General features: G+C 36.5%; 1 protein-coding gene across 1 annotated transcript in view; it reads right to left on the reverse strand.

Annotated features, from left to right (window-relative positions):
• The window catches only part of LOC150088921 (forkhead box protein P1-like), a 405,171-nt gene that overhangs the window by 43,431 nt on the left and 335,023 nt on the right, over nucleotides 1-26,717 (reverse strand). Inside the window, exons 10-12 of the mRNA XM_090370955.1 lie at nucleotides 24,344-24,421; nucleotides 24,068-24,144; nucleotides 20,736-20,837 (exon numbers count right to left, since the gene is read on the reverse strand). Of these exons, the coding sequence (XP_090227081.1) occupies nucleotides 20,736-20,837; nucleotides 24,068-24,144; nucleotides 24,344-24,421 (257 nt within the window). The remainder of the gene's footprint in view (nucleotides 1-20,735; nucleotides 20,838-24,067; nucleotides 24,145-24,343; nucleotides 24,422-26,717) is intronic.

Here is a 26,717-nt window from a genome sequence, read left to right on the forward strand (position 1 = left end):
AAGAGGTTACTTTTAAATATGCTGATCTAATAAACATACAGAATATATATATTGTTATTATTAATAATTTCCAGTGTGTAATCTATGGAGACCAGTATGGGAATAACTGACATACAGTATTTATGTTTTTAGAAGTGAGTTCAAACTATTTTATTTGTCCAGGTTTTGTTCCTTTGGGGATAGGAAACCTGACTCGTGATATGCCCCTAAGGTAAATTAATAGCTTAACACACTGTCTGTACTTTAGTATCTCTTGAGTGAGAACAATCTTGTTCTACACTTCTTTTAAGCTTCCTAATGTTTTTGTCCTTGGGCAGGTTTACTTTTCTAAATTTCACTGCATATAGAAATGCTCTGTTTCAAATTAAGAAGCCATGTTATATAATTAAACTATTTACCCTATATCCAAGGTATGGCAATAAAGTTACTGGACTGGTGCAATAAAAAGAATACAAAAGTGAAGGAGCTCAAAAATGATTTTACTTTTATTCCAAGTAATCAACACCTGATTGAATGTACTTATTGCACCATTCTAAAAAAGAGTCAGCAAAGAGATAACGTTCAATTTGGCAGTAATATTTTTCTTTATGTACCCAACATCTTGAAATTGCTTTCCTTTGAGGGCAGTTTCCACCTTGGGAAAGAGGAATAAGTCCAATGGTGCTAGATTCGAAGAGCAGGACAGATGGTTGATCTGTACGATGGTATGTTTCATCAGAAATGTCTTCACAAAAAGTGCAGAATGGACAGGGGCATTGTCATGGAACAAAAACCTGCTGCCTTTCAATCGAAATTGTGATCTCACCTGGAAAATGCACTCCAGTAGTCTTTGAAGAACCTGTATATACAGGGTGTCTCAAATATATTGGTACAAACATTTAGGGGAGGTAGGTAACATCTAAAGGAATGTGAATCGCATAGGAACCCATAACTGGAAACGTCACCGTAAGTCAGTAGACGGCGCTGTTCATCAGTTTGCGAGAGGGAAAATTTCTGGTTTACTCATTCAAGCAGTAGTCGCCGCACAAAGAGCATGCATCGATATACGAAATGTGAGCTGGCAGACATGCATCTAGTGTATGGATTAGCAGAGAGCAATGGATGAGCCGCTCAACGAATTTATGGAGAACGCTTCCCAGACAGACATGTACCAGATCACTGTTTGTTTGCGCGTGAGCATCAAAATTTGTGTGATTATGGGTCATTTAGAGGTAACAGAAGTAGTGCGGGCAGATCACGTTCAACGCGAACTCCCGCCATGGAAGAAAGTGTGTTGAATGCCATCCAGAATAATCCTACTACCAGCACACGTGACGTTGCCTCTGCCTTAGGAGTGTCTTGTTGCAGCGTACAGCATGTCTGGCATGACGATTCCTTACACCCCTTTAATCTCAAAAGGGTTCAGTTACTGCTTCCCCAAGATCATCCTGCACGTGTGGCTTTTGCGCAGTGGTTTCTCCAAGAAAGTGTTCAAGACTTGAATTTTCCAGCCTATGTTTTGGTCACAGATGAGGCTTATTTCACACTCGGGAAGGCTTATTCAATCAGCACAATGCTCATGTGTGGGCTCACGACAACCCACATGGTGTGCGCCCCCATGCGGCACAACATCACTTCGCAATAAATGTGTTGGCAGGTATGGTCGGTGACTGCTTAGTCGACCCATACCTGTTACCATCCCGCATGAACTCCACTAAATATCGGATCTTTCTTGAACAAGTTCTACCAGGGTTGCTTGATGATGTTCCAGCAAATGTGAGACGCAACATTTGGTTTCAACATGATGGGGCACCTGCCCATTATGGAAGGTGTGTTCGTGACCATTTGAACAGGCATTTTGGGCGTCGATGGATTGGCCGTGGTGGACCTGTTGCCCGGCCTCCACGCTCACCTGATTTATTGAGCCTTGATTTCTTTCTGTGGGGGGCCCTCAAATCTATCGTGTATGAATCACCTGTGGAGACGGAAATGGATCTCGTGGCGAGACTCGTCTGCACTGCTGCTACTGTCAAAGAAACTCCAGGTGTGTTCGACCGTGTCCGCAAATCCATGCTGCGTCAGTGTCACGCATGCATCGCGTCTCATGGTGGAACTTTCAAACATCTGTTGTAACATCATGAAATGCATCCATCCCGTACTCCATTGTTAATATTATGTCAAATAAATGTTTGCCACTAATTACTGTCTTGTGTCATTTCTGCTTCTTGTGCCTCTGCTACTACTTTCCCGTGTTTCCAGTTATGGGTTCCTATGTGATTCACATTCCTTTAGATGTTTCCTACCTCCCCTAAACGTTTGTACCAATATTTTTGAGACACCCTATAGAATGCATCATTGACTCTCTCCCCTTCAGGCACAAATTATTCCTTGTGAATCGCACCTTGTTTGTTGAAAAATATGATCAACATCATCTTGATCCTTTTTGGGCTTTGGTGATGAGTCCACTGCATACTTTGATGCTTCATCTCTGGGTTGTACTGAAACAGCCATCTCCATTCAGGGAAATTAGGACTACTGTCTTGACATGATGACACTGCTTCTGCTCATCCATGAGGCTCTGTGGTACAAACCCTAAATCTTCATGCAGAATTTGATGAATTGTTTCCTTATTCATATTCAACTCATTAACCATCATTCTGAAGGTCAAACGACGATCTCTTGCCACAATTTTCTGAACTTTTGTAACTCCATCCTTATTTTGAGAGGTTGACAGATGCCCACTCCTTGGATCATCGCAAATATCTTCACTTTGAATTGCTTATACTATTCAGACACACTGGTATGACTTAATGTTTTGTCACCATAAACAGTTTTTAACATTTCATATGTTTTCCCAGTTTAAAGCAAAATTTGATATCTTTTCGTTGCTCCACTGCAAAATTGTGAACATTAACACTACTAACAAAACTAGTTGTTACTTGCAACCCATCAGCCTACTGGACAATCTCAGTACCTTCATCTGTTGTAGGAAATTTGAACTACAACATACCACTATTTTTTATTTTCAAACTCATTGAAGATGACCACAACAGCACCAGTCTGGGAATTTTATTGCACATCTCATATCATCTACTCACCCTATATATTGTGCATTACATAAAATGAAATGGATATTACAGGATGAGTTGATTTGAAATTCAATTCATGGAAGAATTTAAAAATTTTTAAAATTATTAAAATACAGTGTCATTTGTGTGAAATAGACCCTTCCAAAATCAGTATTGCTAAGGAATGAACTGAGACATCTATAGATTAGGCCAGCCCTAGTTACAGCATTATATTTAATTACACATGTAACTAGCTATATCTCTAAAAGAAGTGCATGCAACAATTGCATGAACTTACCAATTATTTATTTTGTTCACTTCCAAGTAGTTCCCTTGGACAATTCCATATGCAGCCATTCTCCTCTGCTATGACTGGAAGCATTTCTTGGAACTGAAGCATATCTGTTTATTCCTGTTGGAAACTGCACCACTGACAACATACTGGATCACACCATCCAGAAATGGCTCCAATTATGGCAGAAGGGAATGGCTTTACATAGAAGAACCAAGGAAACTATTTTCAAGGGGACAAAAGCAAATAACTAATAAATTCAATTTTAACTCACTTATATATTTATTCTTGAAACTTTCTAGCCACACTTCATATAACAGTCAGCACTCAAATAATGTTGCAACCTTCTACAGAAAGATTTATATACATTTCTGTATTATTTTTTATATATACAGGAAAACTTGATTATATGAGCATGAATATAAATAATGAGAAATAAGAAAGAAAAAATAAAATTTTATATCTGAAATGAATATGGTATCTGCATGTTTCAAAAAAAATAAATAAATAAACAAGCAAAAACAAAATGACTTTAAAATTATAAAATGGCTAACGTTATTTTGCCTTTTCAATATTATGAAAAGTAAGATGGTTTTCTTGTCCTCTTTGATGTTTTTTATAGTCAGCGGAACTTAGAGTGCCTAGTAGATGCAATGTTCTTAATGCTCAAAGTAGAATAAATTTCACTTTACAAGTTGCCTTTGTATTTTAAAAAATAGTAATCATTTATGAAAAGTAGGACAATTTTCTTATCCTCCCTTGTTTTGGTAGTTGGAAAGATTTAAACTATTTAGTAAATGTGATGGTATCAATTTTTACAGAAAAATAAACTTTATTTTATCATGGGTTATCGTCTGAATTAAAGATAGCAAGTAATCTCCAACTTTGAGTGGTGATTATTTGCTGCCATGCCTTCTTAGATTCTTTAAATCTGAAGATCCTAAAAACATTATTTAAAGTAAAATATTTATTAATGACATTTTTAAATATTAAAATAATACTTTTATTATTAAAAGAAGGAACAAATTTTTTTAAAAAAATGCATCATTCTTTTATGAAAAAAAGGAAGGAGAAAACCTAGGGAATCTGTACTTTTAAAAAATGCTTTTATGTTTACTTTCCCAAGTATATTAAAATATTTAAAGCATATAATGTGCAATAAAAATACAGAGAATTGATACTGACTGGAACAGCAGGTTATTTAGGTAAGAAAGACATAATATCAAATCAAACAAGGAATGAAATTAAAATAAAATCATGTACAATAAAAAATAGCAAACATCAATAATAAAATCAGAAACTTGCTTTGAGTTAGGGCTTTCTTTCCAGCTTTTAAAGGACCTAAATGGTGTATTATGTGGGCATAACCTTGATTGTGTGAGGTGCCTTTTAAGTGCCTGGAAAGAAAAGCTCCTCCATCCGACAATATGAAAATGTACCAGTAATACTGTATTGATTTTGCAGCTGCCCTGCTACATGATAAAGTTCCATAGGTGCTATTCCTTTTTACTGTTACTATTATTGATATCATTACTATTACTACTATTAGAAATAGTAATGATCTCAATAAGTAATTACTATTGCTGTTATTAATACTACTATTATTACTGTTACTTAAGAGCTGGCTCTAGATTCATTTGTTCCAGGCTTCCACCTTAGTATGGTCCTGGTCAAGAATAACTTTAAGGTGGGGTGATGGGACAATTGCCCTGGGCACTAAATGATTGGGGGTGCAGTGAACCTAAATACATTTTATAATAAATTTTTTGTGTATTAGATGGTACTTGATGGGAAAGTCACACAGATGTTCAAATCTAGTTCCCATGAATTGCCTCAAACAATAGAAGGCATTTCAGTTGATTTGCAGGGATGCCTAGCAAATCATTTAATGGACTAAAGATTTGTAATTCTAATATTTGGGGGGAGTGGTAGCTAAGCATTAAAGCAACTAAGACTATGAGGAGACAGTATATCGTATCTGTAACTGTGTGTATCCTCCAGTCAGTTTTTGCTGTTTACTGGATAAAAAACTCAAGTTTCCAGGAGAAAACCATGCAACCCTTGGCTGAAAGTAACTAACTCAGTCACATTGTGAAAAAAAGGCAATAAAAGTTTCTCACATCATCGACATAATTCAAACTCAGACCTTTTATACCCAGTGTGGGAGGATGGTGATTATAACCACTGTAGTACCCATGAAAGCCAATTCTGTTACTGTTTGGTGTGAAAGTTTATTTCTTGTAAATACTGTGGGTAAGATGAAGTAAAATCAGAAAAATCTGACAATATATTGCACTGCAATGTCTCTTCTTAAGAGTTGCTTGGTGTGTTTGTTCTTGGTACAGAAATAGTGGGTTTAAAGGTCTTGTTAATATTGCAAAAGAGATGTAGAATTTCTCAATGATGACTTCCTTTAGTATTAATATTATTATTATTAGTCATATAGTTCAAGGAGGCCACAGGCTTTTGCTGTACTGGCCAAAAAAAACATAAAAAGTAGATAAGAAAATACAAATTATTCACTTCCTCCTTATGTAGATAACTCTCCAGTTGACCTTTGAATTTCTTCATCAAATTGTCAGCTTCAACTACCTGTGGAAGCAACTTGTTCCAGTAAACAACAAATCACTGGCTAAAAGAACTTTCTACAATTTCATCTAAACCTCTTTCCCTGTAATCTGAATTTATGGCCACTAGTTCTGGATTTTTTTTATAATTGGGTGAAAATTCCAGTTTCATCATTCATTTTACTAATCCCTCTCAGAACCTTGGTTGGTTGGTTCTTGGTTTTTATGGCACAAAAACAACTAGGGTTATAATGCACCAAGTCTGCTTGAGTCTGCTGACGAGGCTACTAGTGACGGTCATGTTCCAAGCCGCTAAGTGGATTTTTCTTATTTATTGATTTGAAATTATTGTTTTTCTAAAACTTTTGATTTAAATTTAGTAGTATAACATTATTTTGTGATTTTTTGATTAATTTGGTGTATTTATTCTTTACTCGGCCTTGTAAAAGTATCGGTAAGGGTTTCCACGTGTTCGTAACTACCGCTACCGTTATTAACTTTCCCGCCATTGTGATACCGTACTAGATATACCGTAGGTTATATACCGTACTAGATAGCGTTAGTTGAACTTCGTTAGCAGTTAAATTATACGTTTAAATAAATACATATAACGACTTAGATTACAAACGTAATATAATTAATAACATAACATAATTAATTAATAAATTAATAGAATCATGACTCAGACCAGAGCAGCAAAGCAAAAGGCTCAAGCTAATGGAAGTGCTGTGGCTCAGAGCAGAACTGAGGGGGGCAGTTGTCCTCTGACTCACAGCCTTATAAAATGCACTGTTTGCTTGATGTTTGCAGAGCAATCGGGTACGGGACTTGATACTGCCAAGGGGGATGTCTTTGTGTGTGCGCGATGCAAGGAGTGTAACGATATCAGGCAACAACTCGGCGTTCTTTTGGGCCTATATGAGAGCTTGAAGGACAGGGTGGATGCCCTCGAAGAAACTAAATTGAGGGGCCCATCAAGCTCTCAGCTGCCCACATCAACGCCAGAGCTTGCACTTGGGCATCGCGTGACACAGAGACAACCCCCAAGGCAGAATGCGCTGGTCCCGAAGGAACTAGTAGTTGTTGGTGACTCTATTGTCAGGGAAACGGGGAACATGCTTTGTAAAAAAGATAGGTGGAACAGGACCAGGGTATGTCTGCCAGGGGCAAAGGTTGATGACGTTGTAGAGCGAATATCATCTTTTAAGGGCACAAAAGGTGATATAGTTGTACACGTTGGCACTAATAATATTAAGAGTAGGAGACCGGCAGAATTACTTAACAAGTACAGGTCACTGTTGAACAAAAGCCGAGAATTAGGGTTGAATTTGAAAGTGTCTGCAATTCTGCCCAGACACGATAGGAGGGAGTATATGATGAGAGCCTTGTCGATCAATTCGGCCCTGGAAAGATTGTGCAAGGCTCAAGGGGTAGAATTTTTTTCAGCCTGGACTGTACTTGTTAACAGGAGAGATTGCATCTACAGGGATGGGATACACTTAAATAGAAAGGGTGCAAGAATATTTGCTGATGCTATCGAGGCAGTGTTAGGTGGGTCGGAAAACTGCTAGCTTGGGGGGAGACAAAGACCAATAGATTGACAGTAGCCACTGGCAGAGGTGAAAGAGATTCTTGCACTGCTTCTATTAGAATGAGCAGAAGCCTGAAAAACAAGATGCATGGTATTTCAGAGACTGCTGGGAGCCATTGCGGTACAAGTAAACACATGGGTTGTGTTAGGGTAGCTAAGAATAGAAACAGGTGCAGGTATACTTGCGTGTACACCAATGCTAGGAGTTTAGTAAATAAATTTGATGAATTTGAGGTATTGCTCAAAACATCAAAGGCAGATATTGTTGGAATATCAGAGACGTGGTGTCACACAGATATAAGGGATACAGAACTGCAATTTGGGGAGTACAACGTCTACAGAAAGGATAGACAGGATAGGAAGGGGGGGAGGTGTTATGCTATTAGTTAAGAAACACATAAAAACCAAGGAAGTGAAGCCAGTCGACATCGCTGGACAGTGCAGTGTGGAGTCAGTTTGGTGTGACATAAGCATTGGGAGATCAAAATTGAGAGTAGGAGTGTGCTATAGGCCTAATGACTCTGATGAGTATAATAAGGAACTGTACAGGGAAATAGAGTGGGCCAGTAAATCAGAGTGTCTTATAATGGGAGATTTTAATTTCCCAGATATTGACTGGAATTTGGGGGCTGGATACTCACACACTAGCAGGGCTTTTGTGGATTTATTGGATGATTGTTTTCTACATCAGCATGTTCGGGAGGCAACTAGAGGGAGTAATACTCTTGATTTGATTATCAGCAGTGATTCTTCATGCATCAAGAATCTGCAGATAAATGAACCACTAGGTGGCAGTGATCACAGTGTGCTGAAGTGGGATTTACTCAAAGAGGTAACTACCATTAGGGGTAAAGGGAAGGGTTATTGCTTCCGTAAAGGCGACTACGATGGACTGAGACAGTATTTAAATTCTATACAGTGGGACCAACTGATGATGTTACCAACAGCAAATTCAAAATGGGAAGCATCCAAAGAACTTATCTTGGAAGCTACTAGGCTTTACATACCAACTAAGAAATATTGTTCAAGGTTTAGGCCAAAATGGATGTCAGATGAACTAATGAGGCATATGGCAGAGAAGAAAAATGCATGGGATACTTACAAATTAACACATGACACAGAAGCCTATGATAGATACAAGTTGATATGCAACCAAGTTAAAGGAGGTTAGGCAGGCGAAGGCAGATTACGAGAAATCCTTGGCAAGGGATGCAAAGAAAAACAGCAAAGAGTTCTTTACTTATGTAAACTCTAGAAGGAAAGGGATGAATCAGATTGGTCCACTTGATATTGATGGGTCAAGTGTTGATGATCCTGCTCAGGTGGCTAACAAACTAAATGAATATTTTGCATCGACATTCACACATGAGGAGTTATTCAGCGAGGGGAATGCCAGAGGTGTATTCAACTCTAGCAGTAAGTTACAGAATCTCTTGAAATAACTGGGAGTAAAGTGGAGGAGAAACTGTTGAAGATAAACACAAGAAAGGCACCCGGGGTGGATGGGATCTATCCAGTTATATTAAAGGAGGCAGCAAAGGAAGTAAGCAAACCCTTAGCCATAATTATGAGAGCTTCCTTGGACTCAGGGGAGGTACCCATAGACTGGAAATGTGCAAATGTGACCCCAATTCACAAAGGAGGATCAAAGGCTGACACAAGTAATTATAGACCTGTGAGCTTGACTTCTGTTCCAGGAAAATTAATGGAGGCACTGGTTAAAGACGCACTGCAGGATCATTTAGACAAGACTTCAGTTATAGCTCAGACACAGCATGGTTTTGTTAAGGGGAAGTCTTGCCTGACCAACTTTATTGGATACTATGATGCAGTCACAAAAGAACTGGATGCAGGGAATAACTTTGATATTATATACTTGGATCTTAGAAAGGCTTTTGATACTGTTGCACATGGAAGACTGCTACACAAATTGGAGTAGTGTGACATTGGAGGCAAATTGATGCTATGGATAAAGGGGTGGTTGAGGGGGAGAAGACAGAGAGTGGTAATCAATGGACACTGCTCATCGTGGACTGATGTTATTAGTGGAGTCCCTCAGGGCTCAGTGTTGGGTCCATTATTGTTTTCTGTATTTATAAATGATATTGATGATGGTATATCGGGATTAATGTCCAAGTTTGCAGACGATACAAAGGTTGGCAGGGTTGTCAAGGACACTACTGACACTATGCTTCTGCAACAGGATCTGGAAAGGTTGAGCAGATGGGCTGAGAAGTGGCAAATGAAGTTTAACATTGACAAATGTAAAGTACTACACATGGGAAACAGCAACCCCAGAGCAACGTATCAACTCTATGGTACAACACTGACAGTGGTAGAGAATGAAAGGGACTTGGGGGTGGTTGTGCAGGCAGATATGAAGTTCTCTGAGCAGTGCAGACGGGCTGCAAGAGTAGCTCATGGAGAACTGTCAATGATATACAGGAATTTTTCCAGCAGGGATAAGGAGGTGATTATTCCATTGTATAAGGCGATGGTCAGGCCACACCTAGAGTACTGTATACAGGTCTGGAGGCCTCATTTCAAGAAGGATGTAGAGCTGCTGGAACGAGTACAGAGAAGGGCAACAAGATTAGTGAATGGAACAAAGGGGTGCTCTTACGAAGAAAGGCTTAAGTTTTACAAATTACAGTGTCTGGAGACTAGGCACCAGCAAGGTGATCTGATAGAGGTGTATAAAGCCTTGAATGGTTTAAGCATGCTCAATGCTGATGGGATTCTTCCGCTAGCTCAGAATAATCACCTGAGAGGGCATAAATTCAAATTGAGGAAAGACAGATGTAGGATAGACGTGCGGAAATTTGCCTTTAGCCAGCGGGTGGTTGGTTGGTGGAACAGACTTCCATCCCTTGTGGTGGAGGTTGATAGCCTAAATAAGTTTAAGGCTCAGCTGGACAGGTATTTTGAACGAACAGAGGGGTGAAGTGGAAGTGGTTTTTTTTTTTTTTTTTTGGCTGATGCTGCATAAGCTTGCTTTCTTGCATCAAATGCCTCTACTAATGCTAATGCTAATGCTAAAAGTCATTCCCAGCCTTATAAACCTCTAAGTCCCCTCTAAGGTGCCTGGTTGCCTAGCCCACATAAAGTCTTTCCTTGTATGGTCAGCCTAACTCAACATGTGAATTGCCCACGTTTGGACCTTTCAAAAGGCTCAATATCTTTTTTTCAGAAGAGGACTCCATACTTGGGCACAATATTACAAATGTGGTCTCACAATTGCCTTATACAGTAGGATTACGACCTCCCTACCTCTGCAGGATACTGTGTGATAAATTATCAATAGGAGACACCATGGACTTTCTTGGCCACCTGTTTACACTGCTCAGAGAACATCATATCTACTCATATCATAACTCACAGATCCCTTTCCTCTCCTGTTTTTAATTCAACCCCACGAAGTGTATAATAAGGCGCCTCCGTAGCCAGGTGGGAAGGGGCAGCAGTGCGTAGCACACGCTTCTTGATTAGACCGGTGTTCGAGCCCATCACCACCAAATACGGAGGATGCGGAAAGGTCATTCAGGGAATGACCACCGCATATCCCGGAGCAATATGGCCTTAGTTGCTAATGCTCCTAAAAACCAAATAACAACAACGAAGTGTATAAGTTATTTTGGAATTGCAATTTTCAGAGTGTAAGACCTTGCATTTTTTTGCATTAAAACATAGCTGTCACTTTTCTGACCATTCTTGAAGCCTGTTCAAGTCATGCCAAAGGAGTACTGCTTGGCACTGATCATTAATAGCTCTCCCAATCTTTACATTGTCTGCAAATTTTGACTCTCTATCCCTCCGTCGATATATTTTTTATGAAAATCAGAAAAGGGAATGGTCCAAGAAATGTTTCTTGGGGAAATCCATTTCTGACATTACACCAATCTGAAGAATATCCATTAATCACAATCCTCTGTCTTCCACCTTGTGATTCTAAGATGTTGAAATTGATGAAGATGAAGTAAAATCAGAAAAATCTGACAATATATTGCAAGTGCAATGTCTCTTCTTAAGAGTTGCTTGGTATGTTTGTTCCAACTCATGAGTAACTGTGTCAAAATAGCTTACCAGGTTACTTAAATATGATTTTCCCTTAATAAAACCAAGTTGTGTGTCCTTCAGAATGCTATTTCCATCTAATTGTCCATGGATTGCACTCTTAATGACTGCCTCCAAGATTTTTCCTACCAATGAAGTCAGACCAAGTGGTCTGTAGTTACTAACTTTACTTTTAGAACCACCTTTATGCATTGGTGATCGGTGGCACTTCTCCAATCCAAAGGAATCTTGCCTAAGTCGAATGATGCCCTCATAATTAACCTCAATGGCTCAATACACTCTCTGGCTACCTTCCTAAAATTACTGGGTATATGCCATCAGCTCTAGCAACCTTATTTAAATTAAGGCACAAAGGTTTTTCTAATAAAGTTAGCTGTAATTTCTAGATCACTAATTTCATGTCGCAGCTTCATTCGCACAGCTTCTCCTCAGCACGAATGGTTTTTTTTTCAGTAAAAACTGATGCGTTAAAGAACCTGCACGAAAATGCAGACAAAAAAAAAGTTTGATGATGAGGGGTAAGACGAATCAGTAAGACAAACACTGGATGAAATTCTCAAACATGAGGTTTTATAAATTACAATGGACATCATTCACATTTCTCTCAAAGAGCAGTTTGAATAGCCTGAAAGTTTCAACAAACTATGGGGATTAATTAAACCACAGAAAACTACCAGAAGACTTAGCTGCTTATTGTATTGTTAGCAGAATAATCTCCATCCTCACTGATAGCAATCATTCTGATATAAATGGAATGGACCTTTGTGAAAATTTGAAAAAAAATCTTCATTTTGTTTTACCTACTGAGAAAGATTTACTTTGAGAATATCTTCAATTTGTCCATGACACAAATATGAGTGATACCTTCCCAAAGATACCAGGGGCTCACATCTGGTGAGTATGGGCTTGGCACACCTAGGGTCCTGAGCTTGATATCATCATTCTTCTCTTTCTTGGTGATTCCCTTTTGACTCTTTCTCTCTCTCTCTTAGGGTAACTCGGGAATTTTTTTTTGGCTGGTGCAGCATATTTTTTTTTGGCTGGTGCAGCATATTTTTTTTTGGCTGGTGCAGGAATTTTTTTTTGGCCGGTGCAGCTGGTGCAGGCTTTCTTGCACCATAAAGCTAATAATAATAATAATACACTGTGCATTTTACTAACCTTACCACTAACTGTTGCCAATGCCAAAAGAAATTTTTCAAAACTGAAACAAATTAAAATCTAATTGGTTCACAATGGCAGATGAGTGGCTCTTATCCTTGGCGATGTTATCAACTGAAAACAACATTGCTGGTAAGCTCGACCTAACATCGATCATGATGCATTTCACTGGAACAAAGGCTTGAAAAGTAAATTTAATTAATTTACTAGGCAGTTTACTAGGTAATTACTAGGCAGTTTAAATCCTTCCATAAAAATATAAGGGAGGATAAGAAATCCCTTTTACTCAAATTTGGAATATCAGTAGTTCCCACAGGTGTGTGTATAACTGACAATTTCTGTTTATTTTACTTCACTGTTATTTTTAGCACTTTAGAAAGATGATAAAATGGTTACAAGTAACACATTTAATGAACAGTTTTACCTGGTCCCTTGAATTTCACTATAACCAAGTTCAATTGTACATTACTGATTTCATTATTGGTGAGTACAGTGGTCTCAGAAAGTTTTTAAATTCTGTACAGTGGGATCAACTGACGATGTTACCAACAGTAAATTCTAAGTGGGAAGCATTCAAGGAATTAATCGTGGATGCTATTAAAAGTTTCATACCTATTAAGAAATATTGTTCAAGGTTTAGGCCTAAATGGTTATCAAATGAACTAATGAGACTTGTAACAGAGAAGAAAAATGCATGGGATGCATATAAATTATCAAGGGACTCAGAAGCCTATGGCAGATATAAGCTAGTCTGTAATCAGGTCACAAAGGAGGTTAGGCAGGTGAAGGCAGATTACGAGAAATCCTTGGCAAAAGATGCTAAGAAAAACAGCAAGGATTTCTTTACTTATATAAACTCTAAAAGGAAGGGGATGAATCTGATTGGTCCACTTGACATTGATGGTTCAACTATTGATGATCCTGCTCAGATAGCAAACAAACTGAATGAGTATTTTGCATCTACATTCACACATGAGGAATTATTAAGGTTTGAAAATGACAGAAGGTTATCAAATTGTAGCAGGATACTTAATGATTTTGTAATAACTGAGAGCAAAGAGAAGGAGAAATTGTTGAAGTTAAACATAAGAAAAGCACCTGGGGTGGGTGGGATCTATCCAGTTATATTAAAGGAGGCGGCAAAACAACTAAGCAAACCCTTAGCCATTATTATGAGAGCATCCTTGGACTCAGAGGAGGTTCCCACGGACTGGAGATGTGCAAATATATCCCCAATTCACAAAGGGGGATCGAAGGGTGACACGAGTAATTACAGACCAGTTAGTTTAACTTCTGTTCCGGGTAAAATAATGGAGTCACTGGTTAAAGATGCATTGCAGGATCATCTAGACGAGACTGCAGCAATAATTCAGACACAGCATGGGTTTGTTAAGGGAAAGTCTTGTCTGACAAATTTGATAGAATATTATGATGTGGATGCAAAAAATAATTTTGATATAGACAGAGGGTGGTAATCAATGGGTGCTGCTCTTCATGGACTAATGTTATTAGTGGAGTCCCACAGGGTTCGGTGTTAGGTCCACTGTTGTTTTTTATATTTATGAATGATACTGATGACGGTATATCAGGCTTAATGTTGAAGTTTGCAGATGATACAAAGGTTGGCAGGGTTGTTAATGACAGCAATGGCAGTGTGCTACTGCAACAGGATCTAGATAATTTGGGCAGATGGGCTAAGAAGTGGCAACTGAAGTTTAACCTTGACAAATGCAAAGTACTGCATATGGGTAGAAGTAACCCCAGAGAAACGTACCAACTGTGTGGTACTACACTTAAGGTGGTAGAAAATTAAAAAGACCTGGGAGTAATTTTGCAGTCAGATATGAAGTTTTCTGAGCAATGCAGACAGGCTGCCAGGGCAGGTCATTGGGTTTTGTCAATGATATATACGAATTCTGCTAGCAGGGAAAAGGAGGTGATAAGGCAATGGTCAGGCCATGCCTTGAGTACTGCATACAGGTCTGGAGGCCTCATTTTAGGAAGGATGTAGATTTGCTTGAGCGTGTACAGAGAAGGGCAACAAGATTGGTGAGGGGAATGAAGGGATCCTCTTACCAAGAGAGGCTTAAGTTCTGCAAATTGCAGTGGCTGGAGACTAGGCACCTGCGTGGTGATCTGATTGAGGTCTATAAGGCCTTGAATGGGTTGAGCACGCTGAATTCTGATGGGATCCTTCCACTTGTTCAGATTACGAACCTAAGGGGGCATAAATTCAAATTAAGAAAGGACAGATATAGAATAGATGTGCGGAAATTTGCCTTTAGCCAGTGGGTGGTTAATTGCTGGAACAAACTTCCATCTGTCATTGTGGAAGTTGATAGGTTGAATAAATTTAATTAGGAACTGGACAGGCATTTGGAGGGAATGGTGTGATTTTTTTTTTTTTTTTTTTGGCTGATGATGCATAAGCTCATACTCTTGCTTTCTTGCATCACATGCCACTACTACTACTACTACTTATAGAACCAAAGTATTTGAGTTACTGTCTATGTAATTTAATTGCAAGACTATGCTATAAGTTAGAAAAATATATAAGTTAAGATTAAATTTAATCATACAGCTCTTAGTGATCTGCTAAGAATACATAATTTATAAACAAAATCTCTTAGAAAACATAATTTCATTTAATTCTTATTTTAATTTATTTAGTATTGTCATTTTAATTATAATCAAGCTGTTTGTTATTATTAACTTATTTGGGTCAACTTCTATACATTGTATATGCAGAAGTTGTTCCATTCTGCACATATAATGCTTATCTAAACAAAGTATAATCCTTTGGTGATAAGAAGGGATAAATCTGAGCCAAAAGCACAATCACCAAGAATCAATAAATATATTGTTTTGATTCTATGGCAGCACAAAGCATGTGATCTGTGGATTTTGGAAATAGTTGTCTCTTGCCTTGCTGCTTGCCTTTCTTTTCCCATTGTAATGTGTTCTTTTGCTCCTATATATGACATCTTATAAAAGTACATGGTACCAGAGTGTAATCAGTTATTGCAACAATCAAAGTTCAAAGAGTAAGTATGACAGATCATGAACTATACACATTCCAAGTCATTGCTGTCCAGTGGTGCCTGTGTAACAATATGCATAAATGTATCCCAATCAAAATGCATCAAACTGAGCCACACTTCGTATTGTAAAACCACAAATATGGGAGATGATAATGTTAATCTTATTAACACTATCGTTCCATTTTCTCTTAGCATAGAGGTTTTATCACTTGCCACATTATAGACTGGCAAAATATCTTTCTAAAGACCTCTTTGATCAGGACAGTAGTTAGCCAATCATAGGCAGATGGAGCAGGGTCCCATCTCCATTATTATTCTGGGTTTTAGCCGACATAACACACAAATCAGCACATGAACACATGTAATCTACATATGTTACATTTCACTTGTGTTTTTGCTGGGGACTTGTTAGGGAAATGAGAGTTTCAGAATCCTGGTCAAAATCTCATTCACAATAAATAAATCTTACCAGTGTCACTTGCCAACACTGTGCATTCATAAGGTAAGAGAAAAATTTTGAGTCATATGCACAACAATCCAAGCACCAAAACTCTGCAGTTAATAGCATATTTTTATCTGATGGATCTTGCACACAGTGTTCGCATTCTTTTAGCATGCAAAAAGATGTGCTACCAGCCAACAGTGCACTGTGACAACTCTTCTGCAGTGGCTATTTTCTTGTGCCCTGGACCCTAGTTTCCTAACCAGCATCCTGTTCATGGATAAAGCATGTTGCTCAAGGAATGAAACCCTGGATCCTCATAAGTTCCATACCTAGAGATCTTGAAGACTCAGCAGAAATTATTAAACTACACCCAGAAACCATGACGACTCGTGAATTATGAAGATATGCCCAGCTGTCAGGGTGACTTGACAGCTGGGCATATCTTCAGAAATACATGTGTGGATAACAATCTATTTTTTATTCTATTCTACTTTTCCATTATTTACAACTGTTTTCAATCCCCTCATCTTTTGCTTTTATTGCATTTCTGAAATCATTCTTACAAGAAATTGCATCCTGTATTTCCATTTTAAACTTTTATCCATTAACTAAACAAAAGTGCTAAGGTTATTGAAATCTATGCTCCAAATTTCTCTGCTTTGAGTTGTTTTTTTATACCTTCTTTATTCCTCTGGCATTTTTCATGATGGATGGATTTTGGCCCTAACTTTATTGCTCTTGCTTCAGCCCTTTCTAAAATAATGGAGAACTCCATTAACTGTTAAGCTTCTGTATTTTAAAAACATCTACTTGATTAAGTATTGTCAATTTGGATTCCATCAGAATAACTTATAAGGTTGGATTTCCTGGCTTGTGCCCCTCATTTCTGGACAACTCCTATGGAAAAGCTTGACAAAAACTTAAGCTATAAAGTTCTAGCCATTTATTATTATTATTAGCCATATAGTGCAAGGAAGCCTGAGGCTTATGCTGCACCAGCCAAAAAAAAAAAAAAAAAAAAAAAAAATTTCCAAGTTACCCTGAGAGAGAGAGGAATCACCAAGAAATAGAAGAATGATGATATCCAGCTCAGGACCCTGGGTATGCCAAGCCCATACTCACCAGATTATTATTATTAGCCATATGGTGCAAGGAAGCCCGAGGCTTATGCTGCACCAGCCAAAAAAAAAAAAAAAATTGGGTACCCTGAGAGAGAAAAAGAGAGAAGTATGAGGGAATCACCAAAAAAGAGAAGAATGATGATGTGAGCCCCCGGGATTAAATTTCAAAGGCATTCAATGAGATTTGGCATAAATGTCTCTAAACAAGCTCCCATCTCGTGATCTGTCTTTTGTCTTTAAAAATTAGACAACAAGTTCTGGCAACTTACTCTGTGTGATGGTGGATGGCTATGTTTTTCTAATTTCTTGACCACTGTTGAGGTATTTTACAGTTCTAATATTTCACTGGCTTTTGGGAACCTCAAATATGAAAAGTTATTAAAACCTATGAGATCTGCTCAAAAAGAACAGACCTTATCTGAACTGCTAACATATAGTGACAGTAAGCATACTTAAAGGGTGGACATCTTAATCCCCTTCTGAAGTGACATACTTGACCTAAAGATTTTCACACACACACACACACACACACACACACACACACACACACACACACACACACACACACACACACACACACACACACACACACACACACACACACACATCCATTTGGGTTGTGTGTGTTGGAAAATACTGAAAGCATTTCTATACATCATCAAATTGACATACTTTTACTTTTTTTTGTAACAGTCTTAGGAAAAAAAGTCACACAGTCATATCTGGTTGATATGACACATAAAAAGTTACAGAGTCATAGCAATTCTGTGTCTGACATAGAGTAAAAAAAATATGAGGAGGTCCTAAAGTCTCGACTACCCAAGTTGTCTGTCCAGCAATTCTGTATTTGATCAAAAATCCTATATAAGTAGACAAATGGAAAGGTTGAGCAGATGGGCTGAGAGGTGGCAAATGAAGTTTAACATTGACAAATGTAAAGTACTACATATGGGAAACAACAACCCCAGAGCAACGCATCAACTCTGTGGTACTACACTGACAGTGGTAGAGAATGAAAAAGACCTGGGAGTAATTGTGCAGTCAGATATGAAGTTCTCTGAGCAGTGCAGACGGGCTGCAAGAGTAGCTCATGGTGTACTGTCGATGATATATAGGAATTTTTCTAGCAGGGATAAGGAGGTGATTATTCCCTTGTATACGGCAATGGTCAGGCCACACCTAGAGTACTGTATACAGGTCTGGAGGCCTCATTTCAAGAAGGATGTAGAGCTGCTGGAACGAGTACAGAGAAGGGCAACAAGATTAGTGAATGGAACAAAGGGGTGCTCTTATGAAGAAAGGCTTAAGTTTTGCAAATTACAGTGTCTGGAGACTAGGCACCAGTGAGGTGATCTGATAGAGGTGTATAAAGCCTTGAATGGTTTGAGCATGCTCAATGCTGATGGGATTCTTCCTCTTGCTCAGAATAATCACCTGAGAGGGCATAAATTCAAATTGAGGAAGGACAGATGTAGGATAGACGTGAGGAAATTTGCCTTTAGCCAGCGGGTGGTTGGTTGGTGGAACAGACTTCCATCCCTTGTCGTGGAAGTTGATAGCCTAAATAAGTTTAAGGCTCAGCTGGACAGGTATTTTGAACGAACAGAGGGGTGAAGTGGAAGTGGTTTTTTTTTTTTTTGGCTGATGCTGCATAAGCTTGCTTTCTTGCATCAAATGCCTCTACTAATGCTAATGCTAAATGCAATGGTGCATTGTCATGGGAAGCAACAAATCTTTGGAGTTCCACTTTTCAGGTATTTTTCTTCAAACTGCATCACAAGGCTTCTCAGAATTTGAATGTAGAACTCTTCATTAATTTGACCCTCTAGTGCATATTTTCGACAGACTCCCTATCCTCTCTAAAATGATGGTGCTGCTAACTGTAACCTTCTGTGTGGCCCACTGCAAAGTTCCCATATGTTATTTTAAGAAGATCAAATGTTTCACTTGCAGTTGTTCCAATTTTAAAGCAATTTTTAACAAACACACATGCTGTTCAATGTACTCTGACATTTTAAAATATGATGAGATGTGAAAGCATGTCTTCATTATCAGCTGACAATAACAGACTGCATGGAGGTAAGGAAGAGACATGTCAAAACATATTATCTTTGTTGCAGGGTACTCTGTTGTCTCAACCTTGAGCAACGAGCACAATCCGAATAATTTGTAAAGAGACCTGGTATAGTACTTACTACTATCACAGATGGGCTGAAGATTAAGAAACCAAAAGAAACTTGTTGAAATTGTAGTTGAATTTCTGTTGATTGTAATTTTAGGGAAATACATATAGAGGAAGAGTGTTTCAGACTGGTTTGGAAGTAGTCAAATCATAGAAACCAATACAGAAGAAAAAAAGTATTCTTGGCTATATCTGACATGCAGCAGTAGTAGTAGCACAGAATTAAGGTGTTTTGGAGGCTCTATCCCACAAGTGTGAGTAGTATTTCATGGTGGAGGAACAGATTTGTGATTCACAAAGAAGAAAAATAACATCAGGAGCAAAGCTAAAAGCTAATTTTTTGGATGTAGAGAAAGCAATTCTAATATGTATACACCAAAAAAAGTTTAAAGTTAAGATTAATCCAAATTAAAGAAGCGTGTTCTTGTCTAGAAATTTACGTCATTGAAGATGATAAGGATTTTTTTTTTCATTGTGGGAAAACAAGACACATGAAATCCTTGACTCTATTCCAAAGAGAGCAATCAGATTAATCAATTACCTCCTCTCTTGCAAACTCTCTACATCCCCCCCCCTCCCCATTACACAGTTGTTCAGTTTCTGCTCCATGCAAAAAATGAACATTGTATATGTTCATTTTTTTACAGGTATTTGCATGGTAACTGGCATCTTTAATTCTACCTCTTTCTTCCAGATCAATCTAATCACATATCAAGCTAACCAGTATCTATTTACAGCTAAACTCCAAATAACTTCGGTTCTCCTTCATTATTCCTTTGGTTCTATGGAATAATCTCTTTCCATATGTATTTCGTGAAAGTTACAACCTACAGAAATTCAAGTGTAATGAGAGCAGACTTCTTTCTTCTCAACCTATCTACAGCTATGACATTATAGGTTTCAGAAACCTTTCATGTTTTTCACATTGATTAGAAATTTTTGATTCAGATTTATCTTGTAAAGTTAACGATAAGAAATGTACCTAATTAAAAAACAGTCAATGTTAATCAAATTTCCACGCAGAATTATGTGAAAATTTGTAAGCCTAATCTTGAATTACTGATTATAAAATAATAATGGTAATTTTTAAATAGTACAGAACATCTCATTAATTTGCATTATACATTCAAAAAGAGATTCATCCATGAACTCTTTATTTATCAATGGAAATGAGTGACATCTAAATAATGGGAGACTTTTAAAAAAAAACCTACCTTCCAAGTGGCAGCATTTCTTCTGAAATAGCAAAAAGTATTTTGAAACCAGTTATATATTTCATTGAGAGTCAGCTGTTTATCAGGAGATTCAATTATAGCCTGAAAAAGAAAGTAAGACATTAGCAAATCTATAAATATATAGATTTTCACTATAAAAGAATTGCATAACACAATTGCATAAAGGAAAATGAATTCTGAAAATTTTTAAAGATATACACAAAAATGACCTAACAGAGTTATATAATCAAATGAATTTCAGTTTAAACGTTGAAAGATTAAACTCAGAAATCTGAATGAACTACTTTTTTAAAATTAAAATCTATTTCATCTGAACTATTCATTTCATTCCTGGAAGATTCATTATTTCTTGTTAATATATATAGAAACCTTTCCTTGTTAAAGACTGATCAATTCTTTTCTTCCATTTGCTCAATGATATCCAATTTATAAAATTAATAATGTGACTATTGTTTAAAAAATGTGTAAAATTTTAAATTGCAATATAATTTGAACCTACTTATTTCAGGATCCTGACCACTTCATTATTCTGTCATAACACAACAAGATGTCCTAACAAGAAGCTTAACTCCAGCTTAAATCTGAACTCTTGAGTTAATTTCAAGATGCACAACTGTAATTAAATACCACATAGCATTGAGAGAGATTCATCTGACACATCTTGAAGTTCTGTAGTGACTGAGGACAAAGAGCTCCAGCCATGCAGTGTATTCTGCATTCAGCTATAGATTTTACATATCAATAAATAGTCCAATTTACCATTGAAGGTGTGTCAGAAAGAAATCACGAAACACAGTTGATCCCTGAGGTTTTTCATGGACATGCTTCCAGTGATGAAAGTTGATATTCAGGTTCCACTTATGAGTCAAGTGTATAACTGTATTTCGGTAGGCAGTACTACAAAGTGGGTAACTCTCATCACCCAATGCAATACCACCATTTTGCTTAATCGAGGCTTGCTGAATTGTGAAAGCTTTGTCTGGTCTCTAGAGCAAAACTCCAGCATCTCCCCATCTTTTACAATATGATTATATATATATATATATATATATATAGGAGTAATATATAACAGTTGAGAAGCAAAATAAGCAAAAAACGGAAAATAACAAAAGTTATATTATGTCTAATGCTCCAAAATGCACAGAGCAGCAGTAGAGGAAGCAAAAGGATATAATTAATGTGTGGTTTGTAGAATAAATAAGGTGTCTGTGAAAATGGAAATGAAAAGTACACAAGGTGTCAGAACTAAGAGAAGTTTAAGGGATAGTAGAAAGTGGAAGTGGTTAAACAGGTAAAAGAATTTGAAAAACCTAGTGCAAAAATGAACTGGGACTGAGGGAAAAAAAATATACAAGAAAATAAATAAATAACACTATATTCAGATATAGGAGGACAATTTTAGAAAGAGGTCGAATCAGGGGATGGCAAATATGCATAATCTGAATATAGTAGATTAAAAAATGATACATAGCTAGGAAATTCATCAGGGGACTACTCCTGACCATGTATCAAGCACTGCGTTTCCAAACTTGTCTGTAGTATTAGAAAAAGGGGGGGGCAAATATGCAGCCTTTTATCGTAATACTAGTAGACAAGGTAGTCCCTACGCAGTGTAAAAAATGTAAATTAAAATATATACAAATTTACAAAAGTGTAATGTGGAGAAAAAAAATATATAGATGTATGTAAAGTGTATAAAAAGTATAGACACGAAAATGGTAAATTCTAAGGGAGCGGAAGGGGAGAAAAGATATATATATACTTTATTATATTTTTAATACAACTAAAGAATTCTATTTATTTTGGTTTAGATTGTTAAGGATAAGCTATTAATATGTGGCTTTAATGCTACTGCTACAAAAATAACAATATATAAAAGATACACTACAATTAAAGATATATATCTTTAAAGCAGTTTTTGTAGGTAATCTGGTAAACAGTCCACTGGAACAAACTTATTGGTAATGCTCTAGTAGGAATCCAAATCAGCTAGCCTGATTTGCTGCCAGTACTACTCTATGCTACTCATATGTTGCCATCTCTCTCTCTCTCTCTCTCTCCTCTAAAATAACTAGTTCTGCTCACAGTCTTATCGCTTTTTGAACATCTCTAGTATTTAACAGTATAGGCCAATTCCACTGGGATGGATGATTTATTACAAAAATCACCCCACCCCTTTTATATTTATCTTAATTTTAAGAAAAAAGTACAGAAATAATACATCCAAATTATTAAGAGAAAAGTAATAATATTATAGACCCAACTTTACCTTATATCACTGTTGATTATTGAAAATTTTTCTTTTTATGCCATTTTTTGTCTCCTTTTATAAGGTTTGTCTCTTTTGTTGTACTGTATTAGCAAACACAATGAATTCTAATGAATCCTATTTGCTAATATAGGAGTGAAAAGGTGGAATATGCATAACTAAAAATTATATTAAAACTATAAATATACCAAGGTTTTTTAATACTTACCATGCCAGCAAATTAAATAGTTACAATCTGCAACAACCTACAGCAATCCTACATGTCAATACTGATATGTATTCAGTAGGTCACCAACAGATTTATTTACTTAGTGTATATTACTGAAGTAAATCAATGACTTTTTTATGCAATAATCTTATGTTATTCTATCACGGATACCCTAAGAGTTGGACAATGGCAGTCATGATTAAGCCTTATTTAATTACAACTTGTAATTTGTAATTGACAGACTGAAACTTTTGGGAATGAAACTCTTTCTACTTCAGTGAATATCTGTTAATTTCAAATATCTGCTGAGAAAGAGCAAGTTGCAACACCAAATCTTTGGTAATTAAACTTAACCATTGTTATGATTATTTTGGGGAATTTTCTTGATACTTGGATTATTTTGATTATATCTGTGATGCTGTTATCATGTACTATGTTCATGGGCTGGTTTACATTTTATGCAGATTTAAAAACCCTACTACCAAGTGGTGTATCATCCTATGGTGCAAGTGGTGTATCATCCTATGGTGCAAGTGGTGCAGCTGGTCCAAGCTCATGATGATACTTCACTAATATTTCCTCTGCCTGAGACTGACTAAATACAATCCCAAAAGAGACCATCAGGAAGCAGAAAAAAGACCAAGATGTTGCTTCTCGTGTATTAACATACCAAAGAGAAAATCCAAGATAAGATTACAGAACCTGTTTGTATTTATTAAGCTGGTATGCTAGAGGTCAGTTAATGTGTCATTAATGATCTGAATGTTTTAACATAAGTAAATCACAAGTAAATTCTAGTAATGGTACCTACAGACTCATTTATGAAACATTTACCTGTCTGATGAGTGAGGCATAGGTGAAAGGAGGACGGACATCTGCTGTCTTGTAAAATTCTCTATTCCTTTGAATCTCTGTACATATACAAATAAAAAGGATTAATAGATGAAATTTCACAAGAAATTATATCTTTTAAAATACTGATACATTTATAATAACTTTCTAGTAAAATTATAATTATGTAATTTAGCTATTCTATTACAAACAAATAACTTCCAACAAGATCAATGGAGTATGAAAGTAATCAATGAAAAACAGAAGCAAATTAATTACCTTCTGTAATATCAACATTAACCCTTTCTGCAACCCTTCGTCGAATCGGGGAATCAGGGTATGTTGGTATGTCCAGTCCTGGAATTAAAAAAAATAATAATAATAAAAAAGTTATTTCTAGAGGAATCATATGAATGATATTCTTTTGAATATATTTAACATTTTTAACAGAGTTATAAAATTAAGATTCAAGCTAATGAAAGAATGAGACCTTCATTAGATCTAATTCTAAAATTACAAACTAAAAGGAGTTTTTGAATACATATAATTACTAATAAGTTACCAATGTAATTTACACACAGAAAATATTCACATAGAAACACTGAAATTAGAGAATTTTCAAAAAAAAAAAAATTTTTTTTAACTTTCACATTGTAAGGAATACAATTTTACAAACTGCAGTCTGCAAAGTGTATAAATATCCCTTACAGTTGATTCAAAAAACAATTTCTAATGTTCAAAATAATATCAATAAACCACGCAAATATAAGTGTGGCCGCCGTAGCCTAGTGGTCAGGCGCGCGGGTGCATAAGTACACGTGCCTTGAGTGACCGGGGTTCAAGCCCGTGACTGCTGAATATGGTGCTGTTTCTTGTATTCTGTCTATCTTGTGAACTCCTCTGACCGTTTGGTCGTCCCGGAGTATAAACAGAAAATTTATTTATTTATAACATACACAACAACACACGTGTAGTTCTTCTTTATCATAGTGACCTTGCTAGACAGTTCCAGCAAATTTTTAAAAACACTGATATTACACTCACATTTTCTACATACAATAAATTAGGATCCATGTTCAACTCTTATAAAGAAACCTACAAATACCAAATCAGTGATATGAACAATATAGTATATTTAATAAAATGCCAACAAAAATGTAATGCATGTTATATCGGAAGCAACACTTCAAAATACGGCTCTACAAAAACATCAAACACACGAGCATACTACCATTATAATAGTTTTAGAACCGGACAATCAAATACAGAACTCATGTTACACGTACAATCCCATAACCACATCCCTCTAGTAGATTCAGCAGTTCCCATTATTAAATTAAAATCCAGTTTCAGAATTTACCAGTATGAAGCCCTAATCATAGAATGGTTCCGACATCATTCTAAATTTAATGTATTAAATGCAAAACTACCATATAATCTCTCCCCAGCCCGAAATCTCACGCACCTGAGATTCCCGCATGCGTCAAAGAGCATCACGGGAACTTAAGAGTTCTTTATATTCACGCGCTCTCTCTTCTTCACTATTACCAACTGAAGACAATCGTTACGGCTATTGGTCTCTGTGATTACATTCTCAAGTTCCAATTTTTTCAATTTATTTCATGACAACCAAGAATGAAGATGTGCACTTCTATTTCCTTGAGCGCATTTTAATTCCGTTCAAAACAATTAAGCTCACCCATATTAACCTCAATTTTAGCTAATTCCCACTCCACTTATTCTAAATCCAACTGCAGTTTATATTAAGGTGAGTACTAAAAATTAAGCTATTGCTACCATTTATTAATTTCTGTAACTGTTAAAACATGCCATAAACTGTTAAGTAAATTCTTTAAAAATTTCTAATGTATTTGTGTATATTGGATTTCTTTAATTATTTTTTGTTAATAATCCTCAATTACCAACTGGGACTTCAAAGCGACCTCACTTGACCTCTTTGACTTACCCTTCAGGATTCACATTATAAAAAAAAAAAGAGATTTTGAAAGACTTTTATCATTCTTTCCTCCTATTGTTTGACATAATTGAGTAGTCAGTTGCATTTGAATTGACAGTGGTTCAAACCTATGTGACTGCTAAATACAGTTAATGACTGTTCATGTCAAAATGAATAGTTATAAACTCCTCTGACCTAAACGGTTATATCACGGAGTATAAACAGATTTTTATTCAGGAATATATTTTGCTCCAGAAATTATTCACATGAAGAATATACATTATTCAAGTACAAAATAAAAATTATCTAAAACCTTGTCAAACCAAATGAGCAAATAAAACGGTAAAGTAAAACTGTAAAAATAATCTGAATATGTTGATCAAGCCTGTAATGTCTTGCTTTGAACATTTTTTATAATTTTAATATTAATAATTATAATAAAAAGCTTTTTCACTTCATCCAAAGTTTACCACAAGGAGAAACTGACCATATTCTCTATGATATCTTGATTTGTTGCCTGACACAAGCATCAGTTTCAATTGTGGTATTTTGCCTAAATTATCATAAAATATTTTAAATAAATCAAAAATATTTTCAATACTTAAATAAAGGATTAGTGAGAAGAAATTAATCATAGGACTAAACAATGTTGTTTAGTCAAGACCTTTTCACTCTTTTTAGATGTTGTGCAAAGTA

The sequence above is a fragment of the Mastigoproctus giganteus genome, chromosome 3, assembly GCF_048544385.1.
Source record: "Mastigoproctus giganteus isolate SK-2022 chromosome 3, ASM4854438v1, whole genome shotgun sequence".
Classification (NCBI taxonomy): domain Eukaryota; kingdom Metazoa; phylum Arthropoda; class Arachnida; order Uropygi; family Thelyphonidae; genus Mastigoproctus; species Mastigoproctus giganteus.